The sequence below is a fragment of the Vitis vinifera genome, chromosome 17 (assembly GCF_030704535.1).
Source record: "Vitis vinifera cultivar Pinot Noir 40024 chromosome 17, ASM3070453v1".
NCBI lineage: Eukaryota > Viridiplantae > Streptophyta > Magnoliopsida > Vitales > Vitaceae > Vitis > Vitis vinifera.
The window spans coordinates 19,644,532-19,667,424 of NC_081821.1; the positions used below are offsets into that span (position 1 = coordinate 19,644,532).

The 22,893-nt window shown below is 34.0% G+C and overlaps 1 protein-coding gene across 1 annotated transcript; it reads left to right on the forward strand.

The window, feature by feature from the left end:
- Positions 1-11,969: 11,969 nt before the first annotated feature.
- On the forward strand, positions 11,970-13,629 carry LOC100261419 (uncharacterized). Its single transcript, XM_019226377.2, has 4 exons — positions 11,970-12,273; positions 12,745-12,843; positions 12,996-13,097; positions 13,193-13,629. Exons 1-4 carry the CDS (start codon positions 12,082-12,084, stop codon positions 13,463-13,465), a joined length of 666 nt encoding a protein of 221 aa, XP_019081922.2. The 5' UTR covers positions 11,970-12,081; the 3' UTR covers positions 13,466-13,629.
- The last annotated feature ends 9,264 nt before the right edge of the window (positions 13,630-22,893 follow it).

The following is a 22,893-nucleotide window of genomic DNA, read 5'->3' on the forward strand; positions in this document are numbered from 1 at the left end:
GAGCTACCTGAAGAAGAAAAGTAGGCCCATAAGATCCTGGTACAGGCTACCTGCTTCACTCTAATCGGGGACAACCTCTATAGGTGTCGGAGGACCATACCTCAAGTGTTTGAACAATTCGAAAGCATAGTATGTCCTTGTTGAGCTCCATGAAGGTGTGTGCAACAATCATGTAGGCGGACATACCTTAGCACATTGTGCTCACTCACAGAGGTAATATTGGCCCACCATGAGACAAGACACTGAAGAATATGTCAAAAGGTGTGATCGGTGCCAGAGGTGCGCTCCCATTCCTCGAATGCCATTCGAGGTTCTCAATCTGGTCATGAGCCCTTGGTCGTTTATGCTAAGGGGAATGGACATAGTTGGCCCATTACTCGTCGCAGCTGCATAGAAAGAGTTTCTACTCGTAGCTACCGATTACTTCAGCAAATGGGTAGAGGCTGAGGCCTATGCCAACATCAAAGACAGAGATGTCTTCAAGTTTGTCTGGAAAAACATCGTCTACCGGTTCAGGATCCCATAAGCGATTGTAGTAGACAACGGGCTATAGTTTGATAACATTCTCTTCAGAACCTTTTTTTCGAGTTTAAAGATCAAAAACCTATATTCCATGTCTCGCTATACTCAAAGCAATGGGCAAACAGAAGCCACAAATAAAACCCTACTCACTACACTGAAGAAAAGGTTGGAGGAGGCCAAAGGAAAGTGGGTGGATGAGTTGCCTAGGGTCCTATGGGCTTACCGGATGACCCCTGGATGACCTATTGGAACCACCCCTTTTGCTCTTACCTATGGAATTGAGGCAATCATCCCAACCAAGATAGGCATGCCTATAGCTAAGACAGTCGTCCAAGGTCAAAGAGATGAAAATCAAGAGCTTGAAAGACATTTGGATTAGACAAACGAAGAAAAAGGAAATACAGCAATCCAAATGGCATCCTATCAACAAAGGGCCATCACCCACTACAATAAAAAGGCACGACCACAAACGTTCAAAGCTGGGACCTTAGTCCTCAGAAGAGTCTTTGAAAACACGACTGAAAAAGGAGTTAGGAAACTCCAAGAGAATTGGAAAGGACCCTATGTTGTGGCTAAGGCTGGAGACTCAGGGGCATACCACCTGCAAACACCGAATGGAGTGCCCCTACTCCGCCCCTGAAATGTGTCTAACTTGAAGCAATACTATCAGTAAATTTGGGTTGAGGAAGGAAAAGTGTGCACAAAAACAAAGGAAGAAAGAAACAAGTATTCATTAAAAGTAAAATTGTTCCTTACAAAGCTAAATCTAGTTAGAATGATTGAAGAAAAGAAAAATACAAGCATAAGTCATTGCCCATCATAGGGGTCAGTTGTAGAAGGAACTCCATCTCCTTGGTTAGGGTCGTTGGGTGCTACGAACTCGTCATTAGAAGGATAACTGGGGGTATCTTGGGTGATGTCGTTCTTCTTTATACAACATTGGTAGTTGAAGAAGAACATGTCATCGACTTGCTTTTGGTATTCACCCTCCAATTCCTTCTTCTAAGCAACGAACCCTGCTCAGAGATCCTCCAGATCTTTCCTTAACCATTCATTCTCTTGTTCGACTTTTCTACACTTGGCCTCTACAGTCTCCCCCTCCTCTTTCAACCGACGTGCCTCAGCTTTGGTTGCCTCCCTTTCCTCTTCCGCCTTCCTCAGCCACTCGGCTCAGTCTGTAGTAGCCTTTTGAGCAGTAGAGAGATTGCCCTATGTCCGTGCCATCTTAGAGTGCAGTTCTTTACTACCACCCATCTACTGGTTAATGAACGTTCTCATAACTTCAACGACCTCCAGTCGTTTAAAAAGTGAGGCATGTTGCCTCATTAGATTGCGGACGTCGACCACTATCCGTAAGCGACATTAAAACAAGTGTAAAAAATCAAAGACTAAGGAAACTCAAACTATGGAGGAGTAGAACTTACCATTTCCGTCGTCTCGTGAGCTTAATAATCCTACATTGGTTGGACGCGAGAGACGATAGATTTTGAAGTATTGTATGGAAGTCGAACAATGATAATGATGGAGGGATTGTCATCCAAGTCCACTAAAACCCACTTGGTGAGAGGAAAAAAATTCACCATGTTGGTCGAAAGAGGCTCAGCCTCAGTAAAGCAGGGAACCTGCTTCAGTAATGTTGCCATCTCCTCCAGCTTAGGAGCGCGAGGAGGCACTGGGGCACCTTTTTCATCAAGGTCGTCGTAGGCAAGGGCCGGACCAATAAAAGCCTCATCTCGTTCTAGGCAAACATCTTTCCCTGTAGAGGGCCTTGGATCTGGCACGCTACTAAGCCCCGCAACATCAGCATGGGGCATAGGCGCTAGGAGAGCATCTGAAATAGGCTCCATACAGGGTTCCTCCACACAGGACCTCTTGGCAAGAGGGAGAGCGACTGCAATGGATTCAAAGAGGCACTTACGCTGCCTTTCTTTGAATCCATCTCAAAGGTTTGTCGCCATGTCTTCCTCCTTTTCCTCCGCCTCACAGATGATATAAGGCACTATGGACTCGACCTTAGTTTCTGAATTAGCCCCTGCATAATGCAAGTCAGCCTCTAAGTCCTGCTCAGTACTAGCCGCAGATGAAGGGGCAGAAGTAGAAGTAGACGGAGAAGCGGGAGTTGGATCTAGTGCCTTCTTAGCATCCTGAGCGGCATGTTTCTTCTTCTTGATCGGGGGGCGGATAGTGGAACTTGTGGCCGTACGATTTCTACCCAGGGCTTGTCTTAGCATCACCTTCTGACGCTTCTTCTTCCTTTGAACAAGCCGGTCTTGGTGGGCCTTTGCGTCAACCATACGTGCAACCTTGTAGAAGGGAAGATCCTTTAGAATGTGGTGTTCACCAAGCATCAGGACCTTTGGAATTGATCAAAGGATGATGGGAAGGATGTACGACAGAGGATCCCGAACAACTGCCAACATATTCCGATTCGTCAAAAGGGTTTGGTAATTTATTTCACTTATAGAAATTATGAATAACTTATTGAGGTGATCGAAGGAAGCCTTCTCCACCCACTCCACTAGCCAACCTCTTTTTTCCATGCCTGTATCACATAAAACAAAAATGTTAGTACCAGAACTACAACTAGTAAACTACAAAGGGCATGCAAAAGAAGATGAAGCCAATTCTACCCAAAATACTTAATGTGCGGCGTGGGTAAAAGCCCTAATCTGGATGCTCAAGTAAACCAGCCCACGGGCTCTAAACAAGGACGTGCCCCCTAGTCCCGCCCTTGTTGAAGTCTAGAAGCCCAGTCACCAATTGGAGAGAAGGGATCTGAGCGGACAGGTTGAATATACCCTTTTGGCTCATCTTGATTCTGTAAATGAAGAGGACCTCTAGCAGGGAAAGGTCCGGATGAAAAAGCATGTCTAGGATGCTGTATCCCATCAACACCCTGATAGTATTCAAATGAATGAAAGTTGGAGGAATTTTGCTATAATGGAAGAACTGTTTGAAGAGCGAAGGAAAGGAAAGGCAAAGCCTTGCATTGAATTGCTCCTTGCTAAAGAAGATGACGTTGGGAAACTCCTTCTCAGTAGACGTAGGAGCATCATCCACTAAATCTACGAAGATGTCGTTCGGAATATGGAAACACTCCCAAAACTCCCGTTCAATAAGGAGTTCAATAGGTTTTTATGAACAGGCACTACAAGAAATTTGACCTTCAGCCACAAATTTTTTGGCCATGAATATAATTTCATCTCTAAAGATGATATTAGGAGACGAAATTTGAGTTTGTTACGAAAATTTGTGTCTAAAGTTTTAATTGAATGTAAAATGAGGCCAAATTATTTGTGACGACATCATAATTTTTAACAACAAAATATTTCATGGCGCAAAATATATTGGGAGACAAAAAGCTAGTGTCGTCCCAAAAGGTAAATAATGGGTAACAAAATTATGTTGTTGTAAAATAATTTTGGAGAGAAAAATCCTAATAATGGGAGACAAAAATATTGTCCTAATACCACTAGATGAATGAACAAAGAGAATTATTGGAGAAGAAATTGTTTTATTGTAAAAACTCAATATTGGAGACAAAACTATTTCATCCCCATTAAAATGCATTTTCCATTTTCAAAATAAATTTATCACTTTTAAATTTATTTATACTATTGAATACTTAACATGATTTATTTGTTTTTTGAGAAAGTTTCATGGTACTTTAATATTCATGAAACAACACAATTATTATTAAAGAAAGTAAATATTATTTAGAAATAATGTGATAATGTTATTATTAATATATATATATTAGAATCAAGAATGAAATTATCGGTAATTACAGATATATCGGTACTTCCATTTCACGGATATATTGGAAATATCAGAGAAATATTGGTGGAGCAAAAATTATTTAAAATTCATAGGAATGCTTGGAAAAACTCCAAAAAATTATCAAATTAATAAGCAAGAATACACATTTTAGAGTTATTTTGTAAGTGTAATTGACATAGATATGATCAAGAAGAAAAACATTGGTAGATTGAGATATATCGATAGATTCAATATTTGAATTTTAAGAATAATAAATATGAATTTTGGAAGTGTATAAAGTTAGAATTGAATTAAGAAATATTTGATTTATTGAATAAAAACAATTTATACATAAATATAATACATATGACATTGTAATAATCTTTGATATGAAAAATGAAAATTAATGTGGTTTTATTATATTTTTAGATGAAAGGAACCCATTTTGTTGAAGACAATATTTATTTTAAAATTTTTAAAATACTTTTATTAAAATATGTTTTATTACATTTTAAATGAAAAATTAAATTAATTTATATAAAGTATTTTATTTGAGATTTAATTTCTAAAATTTAAAAAAAAATATATAGTAACAACTTTTTCCATTAACATTAATTAATTTAAATAATTAAAATATTTAATAATTTATCTTATTGAATTAATTTTAATTTATAAAATATTTTCTAAAAAAACCGAAATTTGAATGGTAGTTATTTAATCAAAATAAAGATGATAATTAATAATTATTTATATTTGTTCTCATGATTTGTCCTTTTTTTCTTTTTTTTTTTCTTTCTACTAAATTTAAAAATAAAAAAGGCCACCCAACCACTTTTTTCACTCGGGCATCAAGAACCCCTTTTTAGAAGTTGCCCTCCAGACCAACGAATCCCTAAAAAGGCCCTATTTTCCTCTTCCACGCTCAATCCTCGCAGGTACTAATCTTATTCCTTCTATTTTCTTTTTTTTGCAACCTCCGTTTGATTCCAAGAAAATCCATCCCTCATTCAATTTTCGGGAAAATTCATTCTCGTTTTTTTTTTTTTTTTTTGCTTCCTGTGTATTCTGGATCTGTTCTTTGATTCCAAGAAAATCCATCCCTCATTCAATTTTCGGGAAAATTCATTCTCGTTTTTTTTTTTTTTTTTTTGCTTCCTATGTATTCTGGATCTGTTCTAGGGATTGCTTTGATTTTGTACCATTGGATTTAAATTTCAGGACCTTTGCCTGCAAATCATGATCTGAAAAACACAACCTTATGTTTTACATCCACAATCTCGGAGCCCTTGAGTCCTGGGAGGTCGCTGATTTGGACGAGAGCATGAGCAGATTGATGCTCTCCTCTTCATCATCCAAGAAAGATTCCTCTTCCTCTTCCTTTCTCGATGCCTCGGTACCAGCTTCAAATTTTTCTTCTGCTCCGGCTTTGTCGTCTTTGTTGGTTCTGGTTGGTTCCGGGATGATTTCTGAGGACTCTATCAACCAAATGGATCAGTTTCTTCGGGAGGCTCTGCAGAATCCGCGTGAGCGGCTGTCAAGTGAGTTGCCACGCTCCAGGTATTGTTTTTCTTGGGTTTAACTAAAAAAAATTGTGTTGAAGGCCTTTTTTTCTTGGTAATATGTCGTTTTTTTTTTTTTTTGGTAGTATGTTGCTTCTGGTGATAATTTAGGTTTTTGGTTTGGTTTTATTGTGTGTTTGTTGGGTATAATAGAGCAATTTGGTTTGCTATGTTCTCGTTGGTTATAAAAAAACTATCCTAAAATTTTTTACTTCAAAATTGGAAAATATTTAAAGAATTGGTAAGTAATATTGTAAAATATTAAATTGCCTATAAAAAAAATTGTAAAATATTAAATGGAAACAAAAATAAGAAAAAGAAATCAGAATAAAAAGCTTTCCTAAACTCTTCACAAAAATCCTCCATCCTGCTTCTCCTTAAATAACATCTCCATTATTTCAAACCCATCACCATATTCATTGTCCATCACCACGGACTGCCATCAACTACTTCTGTTGCTCACCATAGGCTGCTGCTGTTGCTGATCTTGGTGTTCTACAACATTGAAAAAAAAGAGCAAATCAGGTATGTTATCACTACTTTATATTTTTAGGTATGTTATTAGTTACATAAATAGTCTTTTTATTAATTAAATTTTCATCTCTTTTAATAGTTCTAATAAAATGTTATTAATCTGATTTTATTTACTATAGACATTCAATTAATCACTTAAATATCTATATTTGTATTATTGTTGTTATTAAGGTTAATATTGCTTTAATATTATATTTTATATGCTTTTACAATTTAAAAAATAATTGAATAAGATTAAATATCTATATTTGTATTATTGTTGTTATTAAGGCTAATATTGCTTTAATATTATATTTTATATGCTTTTACAATTTAAAAAATAATTGAATAAGATTAAATATCTATATTTGTATTATTGTTGTTATTAAGGTTAATATTGCTTTAATATTATATTTTATATGCTTTTACAATTTAAAAAATAATTGAATAAGAGTAAATATCTATATTTGTATTATTTTTGTTATTAAGGTTAATATTGCTTTAATATTATATTTTATATGCTTTTACAATTTAAAAAATAATTGAATAAGATTAAATATCTATATTTGTATTATTGTTGTTATTATGATTAATATTGCTTTAATATTATATTTTATATTCTTTTACAATTTAAAAATTAATTGAATAAGATTATATATCTATATTTGTATTATTGTTGTTATTAAGGTTAATATTGCTTTAATATTATATTTTATATGCTTTTACAATTTAAAAAATAATTGAATAAGATTAAATATCTATATTTGTATTATTGTTGTTATTAAGGTTAATATTGCTTTAATATTATATTTTATATGCTTTTACAATTTAAAAAATAATTGAATAAGATTAAATATCTATATTTGTATTATTGTTGTTATTAAGGTTAATATTGCTTTGATATTATATTTTATATGCTTTTACAATTTAAAAAATAATTGAATAAGAGTTGCATCATACAGGTTTGACTAATGGATAAAAGTTGGATGAATCTTTGCGATAGATTGTCAGATGAATATGCAACTGGTGTTAAAACATTTCTTCAAGTTGCAAAAAATCATGTGGATCAAAATGGAAAGACTCGTTGTCCATGTAAACATTGTCAGAATGCATTTTGGAAATCCATATATGACATTGAAACCCACTTATATAAATACGGAATAGCCACAACATATCAAAGATGGATTTTCCATGGAGAAAAAGTTAGTGTTGATTACAATGAAAGAAATGATATGAGTGGTCCTAATAGGTTAAATCATCATGAAACTTTTGATGTTAATGATGATGTTGACGACGATGATGAAATGATTGAACTTTTGAGTGATGTTTGTGGCCCAATACCAAATAGAGATGCTACATCTGAGACAACTAATGTAGAGACCAAACATTTTGATGAGTTGTTAGGTGAAGCTGGAAAAAAGTTGTTTACAGGGTCTAAATTTTCATCTTTGACTTTCATTGTTAAATTGATGCATCTAAAGGTTCTTAACCATTGGAGTAATAAATCATTTGATATGTTACTTGAATTGTTAAGTGAGATATTTCCTGAAGGTACAAATCTTCCATCATGTACGTATGATGCTAAGAAGATGTTACGGGATTTGGGTTTAGGGTATGAAAAAATTCATGCTTGCAAGTTTGATTGTGCATTGTTTTGGAAAGAAAATGAATTTTTAGATAAATGTCCTATATGTGATGAGGATCGATATAAGATTAATGATGGTAAGGGCAAGAAAATCCCACATAAAAGCTTGCGATTTTTTCCTCTTAAACCAAGATTACAAAGACTATTTATGTCAAGGCATACAGCAAGTGATATGAGGTGGCATAAAGAAAAGCGAGTAGATGATGGTGTGCTAAGGCATCCGGCTGATGCTGAAGCATGGAAGTCGTTTGATAGAATGTACCCCTCTTTTAGTAGTGAATCAAGAAATGTGAGGTTAGGTCTTTCATCAGATGGTTTTAATCCATTTGGTAACATGAGTCACTCATATAGTATGTGGCCTGTTATACTAGTGCCATATAACTTGCCTCCTTGGAAATGCATGAAAGAACCATTCTTAATGATGTCACTTTTGATTCCAGGTCCACATTCTCCTGGAAAAGAAATCGATGTTTACTTACGCCCATTAATTGATGAACTCAAAGAGTTATGGCATGATGGCATAGAGACTTATGATGTCTCTATTGGTCAATATTTTAAAATGAATGCAGCAATTTTATGGACAATAAATGATTTTCCTGCGTATGGCATGTTATCCGGTTGGAGTACCAAAGGTTACATGGCTTGCCCTGTTTGCAATGTTGACACATCATCTCAATCATTGAGAAGCAAAATATGTTATATGGGTCATCGTCGTTATATGCCGACTAATCATCCTTGGCGTAAAAGTAGATTGCATGATGGTAAGTTGGAAATGAATCCAGCACCCCAAAGTTTTTCTGGTGATGACATATTGAAGCAATTAGAAAATGTTGATCATGTTATTTTGGGTAAGAATCCAAACAAAAAAGATAAGAAAAGGAAGCGAATACCTAGTGAATTAAATTGGACCAAGAGAAGTATATTTTTTGAATTGGAATATTGGTCAAAATTAAGTATAAGACATATTCTTGATGTTATGCATATTGAGAAAAATGTATGTGACAATGTGATGGGGACACTATTGAATATTGAAGGGAAGACAAAGGACACATATAAAGCTCGATTAGATTTACAAGACATGAAAATAAGAAAGGAGTTGCATTTAGTGTTGCATGGTAACAAATACTTGAAGCCTCATGCATGCTACACATTAACATCAATGGAAAGAAGAGAATTTTGTGCTTTTTTGAAATCAATCAAGTTTCCTGATGGATATGCCGCAAATATTTCAAAGCGTGTGAACATAGAAGATGGAAAGATATTAGGTCTCAAAAGTCATGATTGCCACGTGTTGCTCCAACGACTTCTCCCAATTGGAATCCGTAAATTTCTAAGGAAGGATATTAGTACAACACTTACAGAACTCTCATGTTTTTTCCAAAAGTTATGTGCAAAATCATTGAGGATACAAGATTTGGAAATATTAGAACATGATATTGTGTTGATTCTTTGTAAGCTTGAGAGGATCTTTCCACCTGCTTTTTTTGATGTTATGGTACATTTACTTGTACATTTACCACATGAGGCAAAACTTGCTGGACCTGTTGGACTTAGATGGATGTATCCTATTGAAAGGTAATATTTATAAACTTTATATTCAATTTTAAAAATTAATTTCTTTAACAATTTGAATAATGTTTCAATGACCTTTGTTTTTATTCAGGATTTTATCGACTTATAAGAGTTATGTAAGAAATAAGGCTTACCCAGAAGGTTCAATAGCAGAGGCTTATATTGTGAATGAATCATTAACATTTTGTTCTCAATATCTTCTTGGAATTGAGACTAAATTTAATCGACCAGATCGAAATGTTGATGATTTGAATGATCAGTCAAATGGGTTTTCTGTTTTTTCTCAAAGAGCTCGCCCATTTGGAAGTTACCAGCAGCTTGAGTTCTCTCGTGCCGAAATAGAGAAAACTCACTGGTATATCTTGAACAACTGTAAAGAACTACAATCATATTTATGGTAAGACATAAAATTATTTTTGCAACCATTTATAATTATTTATGACTCAATAGCTAATTAATGCAGTGTACTAACAAAAATGTGTACAACTAGTGAACACATGGAGCAGTTGGAAAAGGAAACCGATGATAATTTATTTCAAAGGCAAAAACAGCTATTCCCAAAATGGTTTGCGAATCATGTATGTATATCTAAAGACATTTTTTCTCTTAAACAAATTTAATTAGAATGATATTCTTAATTACATATCTTCTCAATTATGCAGATGAAAATATTACGCCATCAAGGATCACCAGAAGCTACTGATGAGTTGTATTCATTAGCCTCTGGACCTGATCGTAGAGTATCTTTATATCATAGTTGTGTGGTAAATGGAATTCGATTTCACACTAAAGATCGAGATGATCGACACATAACTCAAAATAGTGGTGTTCTTGTATTGGGTGACCATTATGAGGATATGATTGATTTCTATGGTGTGTTGCTGAATGTTGTTGTGTTAGATTATATCTTCAACAACCAAGTTGTTCTATTCAAGTGTGAATGGTTTGATACTGATCCCAATAAAAAGAGATTGCTAGATGATGGTGTCCTTAGGTGCATTAATGTGGATAATAAGTGGTATGAAGAAGATCCTTATGTTCTTGCAAGCCAAGCACAACAAATCTTTTACGTAAATGATCCAAAGTTAGGATCAAGTTGGAAAGTGGTGCAAAAAGTACTTCATAGACACATATTTGATGTCCCAGAGCAAACTACAACAAATGATAGTGAAAATGATAATGAAGATCCAACAATAGAAGAAGCATATCAAGAAAATGATTCAACTGATATTGTTTGGTCAGTAAACCAAGATTGTAATGTTCTACAATATCAAAGGGCAGATGGTGATCCAAGCTATATTGATATTGAAAATGTGGTTGATCATGGGAGAAGATTTGAAAATGATGATTTAACTGCTTTCATAAATGACCAAGATGAAGAAGATGACACACTTGTAGACTATTGTAGTGAGGATAATGAAAATAGTGATGAAGAAGATCATGATAGTGATAGTGATAGTGATAGTTAGTTTTATTATTTTAATGTCAATTTCAGTTAGACTTTTCTTGTTTATCATCTTATTGTTTTTATGTCATTACAATTTGATAGAGTTGCATAAAATAATTCAATTATGATGTTCATATGAGTTTTGAATTTCATTTAGTTTAATAATATAGTATTATGTTTATATTTCATATCAAATTTACATTTTTTGTGCTATTTTGAGTTATTTATTTAATGCATATACATGATGTATCCCCTAAACTAATTTTTTTTTTAAAATCTCATTTATTACATCTTATGTGGAATTGAAGAACATAAATGAAAATATTTTATGTAACTATGTATTTGTCTAACTGAATTTAGTGCAGGAAGTATTATCATAGATGGAGCGTGGAAATCGACGTCGCCTTAAATATACTTCTAACACTAAGTCTCGAGCTCCCCCCAAGAATATGAATAATCATACTAAAACCACTATTAGGGTTGTCTCTCCTCCTCCTCCTCCTCCTCCACCACCACCACCACCACCACCTCTTCCTTCTCCTCCAATTTCTTCAACTCCTACTCCTACTAATAGTAATATGCCATCATCAATGCAGACAATAGTTAGGAATAGCACTGGTAAGAATACATTTTTTAAGTTTTTGTATTTATTTTTATCATTAACTATGCATTCTAACTTTGTTTTTAAATTGTAGATTCATATCCACCATTAAAGAAGGGTCGTGGACCTACAAGAGGTAAGGGCACAGATACTATTGTACAAATGTCAGGGAAAATCAAGTTAGATTTCAACACAGAGAGTGGAAGACCAAAAGATAGTGATAAATCTGCAAAGTTTTCTAATGAGTGTAGCTATCTCATTAGAAAATTTGCTCCACTACAATTCGAGAAATGGTCAGCTATTCCAGCTATGGATACACAACCATTAGTTGATCGCCTTTTAGTAAGAGTTCTTATTAGTTAAAAATGTTTTAATTAATTAGTTAATTTATAATTATACTAACACATTATAATGCTTTTTATTTTATTTTTATTTTAAATTTCAGTCAAAATTTGATCTAGATATGTCAAAAACATACATTACAAAGTATGTGCATGAGATTATGGGACAACGTTATCGAACATATAGATATGATCTTCACCAGCATTTCAAGCAGTTTGAGACAGTGGAGGAGGCACGTTTGCACCCACCAGATGATGTCACACAAGAAGATTGGGATTACTTGTGCAATCTTTTTTCTCTTGAAAAATTTAAGGTATTGTGCATATTTAACATAATTACATATGAAATAGTAAACATATTTGATGTTGTGTGGGTATACTAGAGCATCTTGATCATTGGTATTTGGTATATTTTGAAGTAAAAAAGTAGGAATTTGTCACTTGAAACAAGTTGAAAATTGAAATGTTGTGTTGGATTGTTGGTTCCTTATGAATAATTAAAATATTATATTAGAATGTTTGTTTACCATGAATTATTGAAATGTTATATGTATTAGAATGTTGGTTTATTACCAAAAATTAAAATTTTGTATATGAGAATATATATATATATATATAGTATAAATAATGGAGAAGATTTTACTAAAATCTTGGTAGAAAGACTACATTTTATTACATGTTTCATTGTTTGTAAGGTTTTTATTTAACATATTTTCTTAATTCTTAGGTTACTATAATTTGTTTCATTTTCTTTTACTTACTCTTTTAGTAATATTATTGTGTAGAAAAGGGCTACTATAAATAGTGAAAATCGTGAAAAGCTTCCATTCAATCATCGTGGTGGATCTAAACCATTTGCATTTCATCGTCAGCATAACTCAATGGTATGACATATTTTTCTAAATTATATCTTTAAAATAATAGTTTTATTTTATTCTATTTATTTAAAAGACATGTTCCACCTAGAAAGTTGAAAAAGGAGTTTATTATTTATCTTTAAAAATAACTAAATTATTTTTTTATGTGCATGTAAAAGAGTGTTGCCACTGGAGAGTTGCAAGGGGAAGTGGAGTTATTTCGTGCCACTCACTACAATGAAAGTAAGGGATGGATCAATGACACAGCTAAATCTCGATATGTAAGAGTCATGTTACTTGTAGTTGCAAAAATTAAAATTTTCTTTTCATTATATGTTATGTAACATGTTCACTAATTGAAAACTATATTTCTTAGGAAGAGATGCGTAAGCTTCAAGAGCAGAGTACCCAAGATGGAGATACTCCTATCTCTGACTTGGAGATAACTCAAAGAGTACTAGGGAAGCGATCAGGTTATATTCGAGGTTTGGGATATGGGTCACGACTTAAGCGTTCGACTACAACTGAATTTCCTGATGAAGAAACAGAGAGGTTACGACAACAAATCACAAAGTTAGAGGAGTTTAAAACAACAGCTACCACTCAATTAGAGGAGTTAAAGGCAATGATCCAGACTTTGATGCCATAACAAACCAACACTTCTAACCAACCACCACCTCATTCTAGCTCAACTTCCCAACCACCACCGTCACCATCGAGTTGATATTATTATGTGGTTTGCTATTATTTATTGGTCACTTTTATTTTAGACAATATTCGAATGGTACTTGGACAATGTTATTTGCACGTATGTTTTGCATTGATGAAACAAATGTTTTAATGTTTACTTATTTTCTATATATTATTCTATTTTTACATTATTAAATGTTTTATTTATATAATATCATTGTATATTTGAAATCGTTCAATATCATATAGGTTTATGTAGGTTTCAATAGGATTATTTAAAATTTTAAAAATTAACAATAATATTATATTTAGAGAGGAAATTATTTCATCCGAAAATAATACAAAGAGGAACTTCGTTTCATTATTTCATCTCCTATATGAATTCGAGATAAAATTATTTTATTGCCTAAACATTATTAGTTTTTTAAGATGAAATCATTTTGTCTCCAATTGTAATTGAAACATTTAGAGACAAAATTTGTTTGTTACTCAAACTATCTGTCAACATTTTGGGACAAAAATAGTTTCTCCCCAAATGTAAGTGGAAGTATATGGAGATAAAATTATTTCGTTGTAGAAACTATGGGTTAACATGATGGAGATGAAAAAATTGTCTCCTAATATATGAAGTAACATTTAGAGACAAAATTTGTTTGTTACCCAAACTAATTGTCAACAATTTGAGACGAAAATATTTCCTCCCCAAATGTAAGTCGAAATATATGGAGATAAAATTATTTCGTTGTAGAAACCATGTGTCAACATAATGGAGATGAAAATAGTTTGTCTCCTAATGTACAAGGTAACATGTAGTGACAAAATTTTTTTGTTGCCAAATGAAATATTTTGTTACCAAATAGTTTACTCGATATTTGAAAATCTAATTCCAAACGAAACATTTTATCTTAGGCCACAAAAAAAACTCGTTTCCAAATAGTGTCGGCCACAAAATTTTGTTTTGTCATAAATATATTTTCGTAACAAACGTTAATTATTCGTCTCCAAAAACATAGGGTGACACAAATATCGAGACAATGAACGAGACGAAACTTTTCGTTAGGAAAGCCTTTTGGCTACAAAAGGCATATTGTTGGAGACAAAACATTTCATCCATGATCATGTACTTTGTTGTAGTGAGGTACGACTGGCACCTACTCCTATCCAACCATCTTTTTGGCCCTTACCAATCGCGTGAGACCTGCATGACACAACGCTGAATGTTAGAAAACAGTCACCCGACCCTTCCGCCAACAGGCATTACCCCAAATATGCAGCAAGCAGCTATGACGGATCTTAAGTCCACACCTAGGCAAGATACCTAGTCATGTTTGCTAGGAAAGCCCCAACCGTGGACTTCCCCGCCATAACACTACAATGAACACAAACCATAAGGCCTGGAGATATCCCTAAAGGGACCGACAAATAGGAGACATGGAAAAAAACCCTAATTCTAACAAAGACTCCCAATCCTACCACTAACGGCGACTGCCCTCCCCAAAAAATACCAAAACCCCACACTATGGACTCCACAACATCCATTTCATACCCAGAAAGCCCTAAAATGTAGAAACAATCCCAAAATAACAAGCGGACCAACCAAGTAAACAAAAACGAAAAAAAAAGCTAATACAAAGGAAAAATGGGCTTATTAGAACCTAGAAAGGAGTCCGCTAGCAAAGGATGAGGCTCGCCTGAAGTAGGACAGGAAAGAACAATGGATTTGAAAAAAAAAATGAATTGCGACCGGAGTTTCAAGCAAGAGAGTACAAAAGGATAGAAGAAGAAAAAGGGCTCCAAAAGCGAAAAATGTTCAAAAGGTGACCCAAGGGGTCTAGAATCCCTTATTTATAGGGGACCAAAACCCTAGGGATCTTAAAAGACACATTACTTGAAAGCACATCTCGAGGTGATGTGCCTCCTGACAATGACCTCGGCAAAAACAACCCTCATTAAAACCTCCAAGCAAGATGTGTCCCACAAACATTGGGGGAATTTGAAGAGACATTTTAACTTGCCACCTCTGTCTGGACATAGGTGCACGTGTTAAAGGGGCATTGTGAGGACCTTCCTCCACGTGTTAGTCCACGTGTCAGTCCCCTCGATACTATCTAGATAACACGAGCACCTTTCAAGCAGCATCGGACTCCCTAAGCGCACAATGACTTCCAATCGACCTTCAAGTCCTCCTTGCTACGTGAAATGATTTCCATCTGAAATGGGAATGATTGATGAGAACTTCTCCCATCCTCACGTCTACATTAGTGGATTGTCACACACTATCCCATACCCTCAGTAGGTTGAAATGATGGGCAGCTACATCATGACGCACCATCTGACTACACTGCCAGCTGCTCTAAATTGCAATGATTGCCCTGCCACTTACATAACAACCATCATTGTAGTAAAATTCAAAGTGCCAGCTCAGCACTACAGTGCCTCCCCCCTTGAGCATTATAAAAAGCCCTCCTGAAGCATAACCTAGGTGGGCACTTTTAAGCTAGTTACCTCACTTTCCTCTAAAGAGGGTTTCAATCCACCTGTGTCTAACTTAAGCTTTGGAGGGGCTTGCCCAGAGACCCTGTCCGAATATCCTTTGTGCAGGGAAGAGGTTCACTCAGTCTACTGTTGTTGGGTAGAGGTTCTAAGTGGCACAACATAAGGAGGATCTGACTCTAGTTGACCTTGCATCATCAGTAATCATATAACGTAGGATTGTGTTTAGACTTGGGAATGGTAGGTAAGAGCACTTGGAAAGGAATTAGTTGGTTTGAATTGTTATTTGGTTTCTATATTAAAGAATTGAATTTGGAAAGGGATTTTTAAACATTCAAATGGAGAAAACATGACTCAAATTTTATTATTTCTTTTCATACTGATTTTTATATTATTTTAAAAATCCAATTAAAATCTTAAGGCTTTTTTTAAGACATAAAGTAGAATTTTGTTGAAAAAAAAACCAAATTTACAATATTGTTATATTTGATTAATTCCACAGATTTTTTAAGACATAAAGTAGATTTTTATTGAAAAAACATAAAATTTAAAATATTATTACATTTGATTAAAATTAATTAATCAAATTTCACAATTTTTTTTTTTTTATAGTTTTAAGACATAAAAAAAGAGTAAAGATTGTTTAAAAAAAATCTACTTTATGTCTAAAAAAGGCAAAATGCTACACTCACTCCCTAATATTTTTCATTGAATTTCAAAAAATAATAAAAAATATTATGAAAAGAAATAATGTAAATGAAAAAAATGGGAAACTTGTGTTTTAAAGCCCTTATTTATAAAATATATGGTATTCAGACCCCAAGTTTATGAAATATGAAAAGTAATCATTAATGGGCAAAATAATATGAGAAGTGTGCACTCTATGCTGAGTCAATTTTGTCTGCCCAAATTGCCCTAGATGTTTGCTACATCAGCAGCCAAATAGCCTCTACGTCATACTTAAATAAATAAAAAAAATGAAACTTGACAATTACAAAAAAAAAAAAAAAAAACCACCTAACTGGACTTTGGTTGTCCCCTTCTCTCTCTCTCATTTTAGCAAAAAAAAAAACCTTGAGTCGATCAACATTTAACTTTCTTCTCAGAAACTCCCGTAACCCTAAATCTGCATTTTAGTTTGTCAGCAACCAAATCGGAGATTTTCCCTAAGCTGGAATCTTAAAAACTTGCCATTTTAGAAGGTCATTTGAAATCTGAATCGGCTAAAACCTTCATGTCTAACAAACCAAACTGATACCCTTCTTCCCGGATTCTCAGACTTCTTTGTTTGTCTCTTAATATCCTAATTAGCCAAACCTGTTTTTCTCTTAACATCCTAAATAGCTGAAGTTGATGCCCATCTTCCAAATACCTTGAAATAAACCAAACAGAGGCATATCTTGTTGTTGCATCATCAAAGTTGGAATTTTGTTAAGGTTTCTCGAAATGGAACTGAAGCTTTCCCTTTTGTGCGTGTTTTTCGATTAATCAATCACATGTGAGTTTTCATTTATGGGTTTGTTTGAATGGTGCAAACATCTTAGGGTTTCAAGTGTTTTATTTTGGGTTTTCTTGTATTTAGCTTCATTTTCGGTAGAATGAAATATAAGATATTTTTTTTTGGTTAAAGATATGTTCTTATTTAGAGAAAAAAGTATTATTATTATTATTATTATTATTATTATTAATTTTTTATTATTATTAAAGATATGTTCGTATTTAGAGAAAAAAAAGTATTATTATTATTATTATTATTATAATTATTATTTTTATTTTTTATTTTTTATTTTTTTTGTTTTCCAGGAATTGTGGTATCATAAGATTTTTAGGGAAATTGGTTCGTCTATATTACTACTAGTCAATGGAAATTTTCTTTCAATTTTAATGGTATATATGAGAGTTACTACTAGCAACTAAACGAATTCTTTGCTTGGTCATTTGTCATTGTTATTGTTTTACTAATTTTGAATACCGGTTTCATTGTGTGTATGTTGTTATTGTTTTGCCCTTTGTCTTTACCTGATAGACTTGAATGTATGTTGTTATTGTTATTGTTATTGTTTTATGAATTTGATTTGAGACCTGATAAAATGATAGCAGTAAGCATCTAAAAGATGAATGTTGACTACAAATTTGGGATGAAAAATAAGTGACAACTTTGTGAAGTGCTGGTCACGCCTTAGTTTATTTTCAGAATTTATTTATTTTTGAATTATTTTTATTTATATTTAAATTGTTATTTAGATGATTATTTAATGCATTGTTGAGTTGAGAATTGGTATGCATTTTTTCTGAGTTATGTTTTTAGGACCATATTACATTTCTAAGTCTTTAAATTTGAGATGAGTATAGTTCTGTATTTGTCTTTTTATGAGTGGAAAATTGTATTGTATCAGTGACTTAAAAGAAACTCCATTAGTCATGTATGTAAAGAATTATGGTGATAGTGTTGTGAAAAGTTTGTGTAACAGAAAATTAAGTGTTGAAAATTGAAGGAGAGAATGAATAAAGTAGACAACACCCCATATGGTAGAAACACATGAAGAACATGATAATCCGTGGTATTGCAGCATATATTCGAAGACATCATAAATCAAATGGGTTAACTGCTTTGTAGGTCAATTTTTTTTTGTTTTTTTTTTGTTTTGTATTTTGGTGAGAAGAGAGAAGGAAAGAAAATAAACTCATAAGGGAAATTTTTTTAGAAAAAGAAAGGAATGCATAAGATGAATCAATTGAGAGTGATAATTAGAGATGAGATGTGATTGAAACTGAGAAGTAGAGAGTACCAGCCTAATATGAGACTCATAGAGACATAAGTGTGCATGACATACTAGTCTCATTGATGAACTGAGAAAGAGTTCTAATATTGCAATGATGGATGTGCCATTAATGTTAAAAGAGAAGGAATAAGTAAGAAAAACATACCTGGAAGCGGAAAATAATAGATTTTTTATCTTGGAGACAAAAGGATGAGGACAACCTTAGTATCACAGAGTTTCCCTCTTGTAGAGAGTGTTCTTCCACTTAGAAAAGGTTTGTTACTGACTTGTGGCGTTTTCTTTATGGCACATTTTAGTCTTTCTTGTCAACATGTCTAGAAACCCAGTTTAAAGTTGAAACTGTCCAATTGCAAAAAGGCACATACATAGCACACAATGAACTTGTAGGTATGAGGATACAATAAAAGGGATTGAAGAGAATGAAGAGAATCAAATTGAGATAATAAGATGTGACAAAAATATGCAAAATCTTGAAAATCTTGACAATCATGAAGAGACAAAAGAAACAAATGAGGAAAAATTATAATGACAGTGAGCATACTAAATATGACCTATATAGAGGAAGTGTTGTTTGTGTTTGATTCATTCTTAATAGAAAACACCCTTGTTTTGTATTGCTTTTTATTACATTTTTTCTGTTTTTTCTTTCCTTCGTGCCCTTTGTTTTGTACTGTCCAATGGCCAAACACATACCCCTTTCGTGATTCATGTGAAGTTGGTCAAAGGCCATCTACAAACACAAGTTACAAATAATTAATAAAATTCATATGATAACCACATTCTTTGGTTACATTGGTAAAAGGCACAACAACCACCAAAATGAGAAAATTGGGTTTGAAGCTTGCACATAGAAAGCTTCAATAAGTTGTTTCACCTTAAACAATAAGTTGTATGCTTTTACATTGACAGATTGGAATAAAATGCTTTCTTTGGTTTTGGATATGTGGGAAGGTTCACCAACTACTTCAATGATTTAATTGAATTTGAAAGAATGACTTAACTTAATGTTGTGTGGTTGATACGCATGATTACTACCCAAAAAGTGCTATTTTGCGCTTTTAATTCATTATGTTTTAAGCACTTTTGTGTAGTAGTTCTCCATTTTTATTCCAATTGGCATGTTAAGGACCTAGCAATGACTTCTAATCATATTTTTGGCTAGTTTTAGTGTTTTGACAGCTTTTTGGATCATTAAGACAAGCCAAGTAAAGGAGAAAAGTAAAGAGGAAAACAGAGTGAAGAAAATAGAGGACAACAGCTGCAGTCTTCTTTTGCACTTTTGGAGCACTTCCCGAAGTCCATTTTCTACATACTATATACCATTTCAAAGGTCAGGAAGTCAAGAATCCAACTCTTCAAACCGTGTATGATTTGGAGCTAAAATGAGGAAGATATGGCCTTCGGAAGACAACTGCACCAAGCAAGTGCGAATTTCGCACAGCAGCCCAAACAAGTGCGAATTTCGCACAGCAGCCCAAACAAGTGCGAATTTCGCACAGCAGCCCAAGCAAGTGCGAATTTCGCACCACCAGCCATGCAAGTGTGAATTTTGCACCAGCCCATGCGTCTTTGGTGCGAAATCTCCTCTGTTTTTCCGACTCCACATGAGATCTTTTCTTTTGTATTTTTTGATGTAAATTCCTTTCTTATCCTTGTAATTAGCCAATCACAGGCTTTGCTTTTGTAAAGACTATAAGAGGGGTGGAAATCATCTCTCAAAAGGCACTAACATATTGTATATTTTACATGGAGTAAAATACAGGGCTCTCTTTGCTTTCCTTTTCTCTCTACTATTTTCTTTTTCTTGGAAGCCAAACAACCTCTGAGGATGTTTTCCCAGAGGATGAGAGGCTAAACCTTTGGTTTCTTGGAGTGAAGGAAGCTAGGTGAAAAGTCCAGATGCTAAAGTGGAAAACTCTCGTGCATTAAATACAGGTATTTGGAGTTCATAAATGGCTTCTAAATCTAAAGTTTTGCTTTAAATCCCTTAGAATCACTTTGAATGGCCAATACATGATAAGGTTTAGGTCTCTGTGGATACTTATTGCTAGATCCACATCAGACCATTAGTTATCATGTACGAGCCATTGGAAAGTGACTCAAGGTGAAGACCCATAGTGTCTAAAGCCATTAATGGAACTTGACTACCATTTCTATTGAATTTTTATGGATTAAATCTTCATTGTTAAATCTATACCGGTTCGGGAAACAACCATCCTTTATGTTGTTGTCCCCAATACGAGATGAGAAATCCGGAATTTCCACTTTGCATTCTGAATTTGATCCTAGCAACTTTTAGCTCCGGGAGACTTTCTTTCTTCCATTTTTACCTAGTCTATGTTAGTTTAGTTCCAAACACCACTTTCAAAACAAATTTTATTTTCTTTTAAACTTTAAGTTTTTGACAAAGGAAATCATCAGATTCAATTTCTAATCTTGAGTCTATCACTGGTAGAATGAAAACCCATCCTAGAGTTCAACCCTAGAACTGCTATACTATAGTAGCTTTGCTACGCTAGTATGAGGTCATAGGATTTATAAATATTTTTTATTAAAATACCCGACTGGGCACGAATCAAAATGGCGCCGTTGCCGGGGATGGTGCCACTTTACAGTGATATGACCTTTTCAGAGTACTTGTGATCTTCATCACAAGTTTGGTGATTTTTCTTTTCCTTTTACTAACTCTTTTTATTTATTTATTTTTCTTTGTTCATATTTTAGTATATCTTTTATTTAGTTTTTAGTTAATCTTAATAATTTTCTTTTTTCATAGAATTATTTTTCTTTTATTTTCTTTTGTTTTCTCTGTTTTTAATTCACAAATTGCTAGTTATGCATGTCATTTCTAAAACACTAGTGCAAGCTATGTCGTGTGCCATTTGTCAATCTTTTGAGCACTTGGTGGAGGAGTGTCCTATCCTTCTAGCGGCGAGGGAGATGTTTGGTATGCCATGTGGCATTTGTCAGTCTTTTGAGCACTTGGTGGAGGAGTGTCCTATCATTCCAGTGACGAGAGAGATATTTGGTGATTATAACACCTACAATTCAAATTGTAGGAATCATCCAAATTTCTTTTGGGAACCACAACCACGTCAATACATGCAACCCGCTCAAACACCACATCAAGCCTTGAAACTTGAACAAGCAATTGTGAACCTTACCAAGGTTGTGGAAGACTTTGTAGCACACCATAAATCCATCATTGATCAATTCAAGCAAGATAATGCTCAAGTAAGGCAAGAAATTGATAGCCAAGAAAAAAAGATGGATGGGAGGTTGAATGATCTGTCTCAGAAGATAGACAATCTCGAATACTCAAGCTCAAGGCTTATCAACCTCAACACGGAGCGAGAAAAAGAAAACTCTCCTTCTCAACCTCATCAAAATCAAAAGGGTATCCATGAAATGGAGGCTAAGGAGAGTGATAAAGAGGTTGATCTGCCCACATGCAAGCTAGAGCACAAGGAAGAAAGTGAAATAGAGAAAGAAAAGAGGGAGGAAATCAAAGGAAAGAAAAAGGGGAAAAGTACAGAGGAAGATGACTATGATGTTAATGTACAAGGATCACCACAAAGGATAGTCATCAAGGAAGAAATGATGAAGAATCACATCCCTGCACCTTTCCCCCAAGCTTTGTATGGCAAGATCATACAGAGCAAGTCTCAAGTGAGGGATGCAAACTTCATATGGGATCCGAGCAAGCTAAATCAGAATCCAATTTTTTGATGGACTTAGTTTTTTTTAAAGACTAGCTAGTCCATATCTTTTTGTTTTATTTATTACTTGTTTTAATTTTGATTTCAATGCTTTAATTTTAATTTGTTTTGATGTAACATAGGTTTTTGGATGATCAAAATCACGATGAATGTGCAAAGCTGAACGGAAATGTTGCAGCCGCACCCCCATTTCGCTACTATTGGACACATTTTTGGAGCACTTCTTGGAGCTCAAATTATGCATACCATATGTCAATTTGAAGCTTGGGAAGTCAGGAGACCATAGCTTTAAATGATGCTCGATTTGGAGTTAAAACAAAAGAGTTATGACTGTTTGAAGACTGTGCAAACAATGAGCTGAAATGCCAATAGAGCCCCGTGACCATGCATCT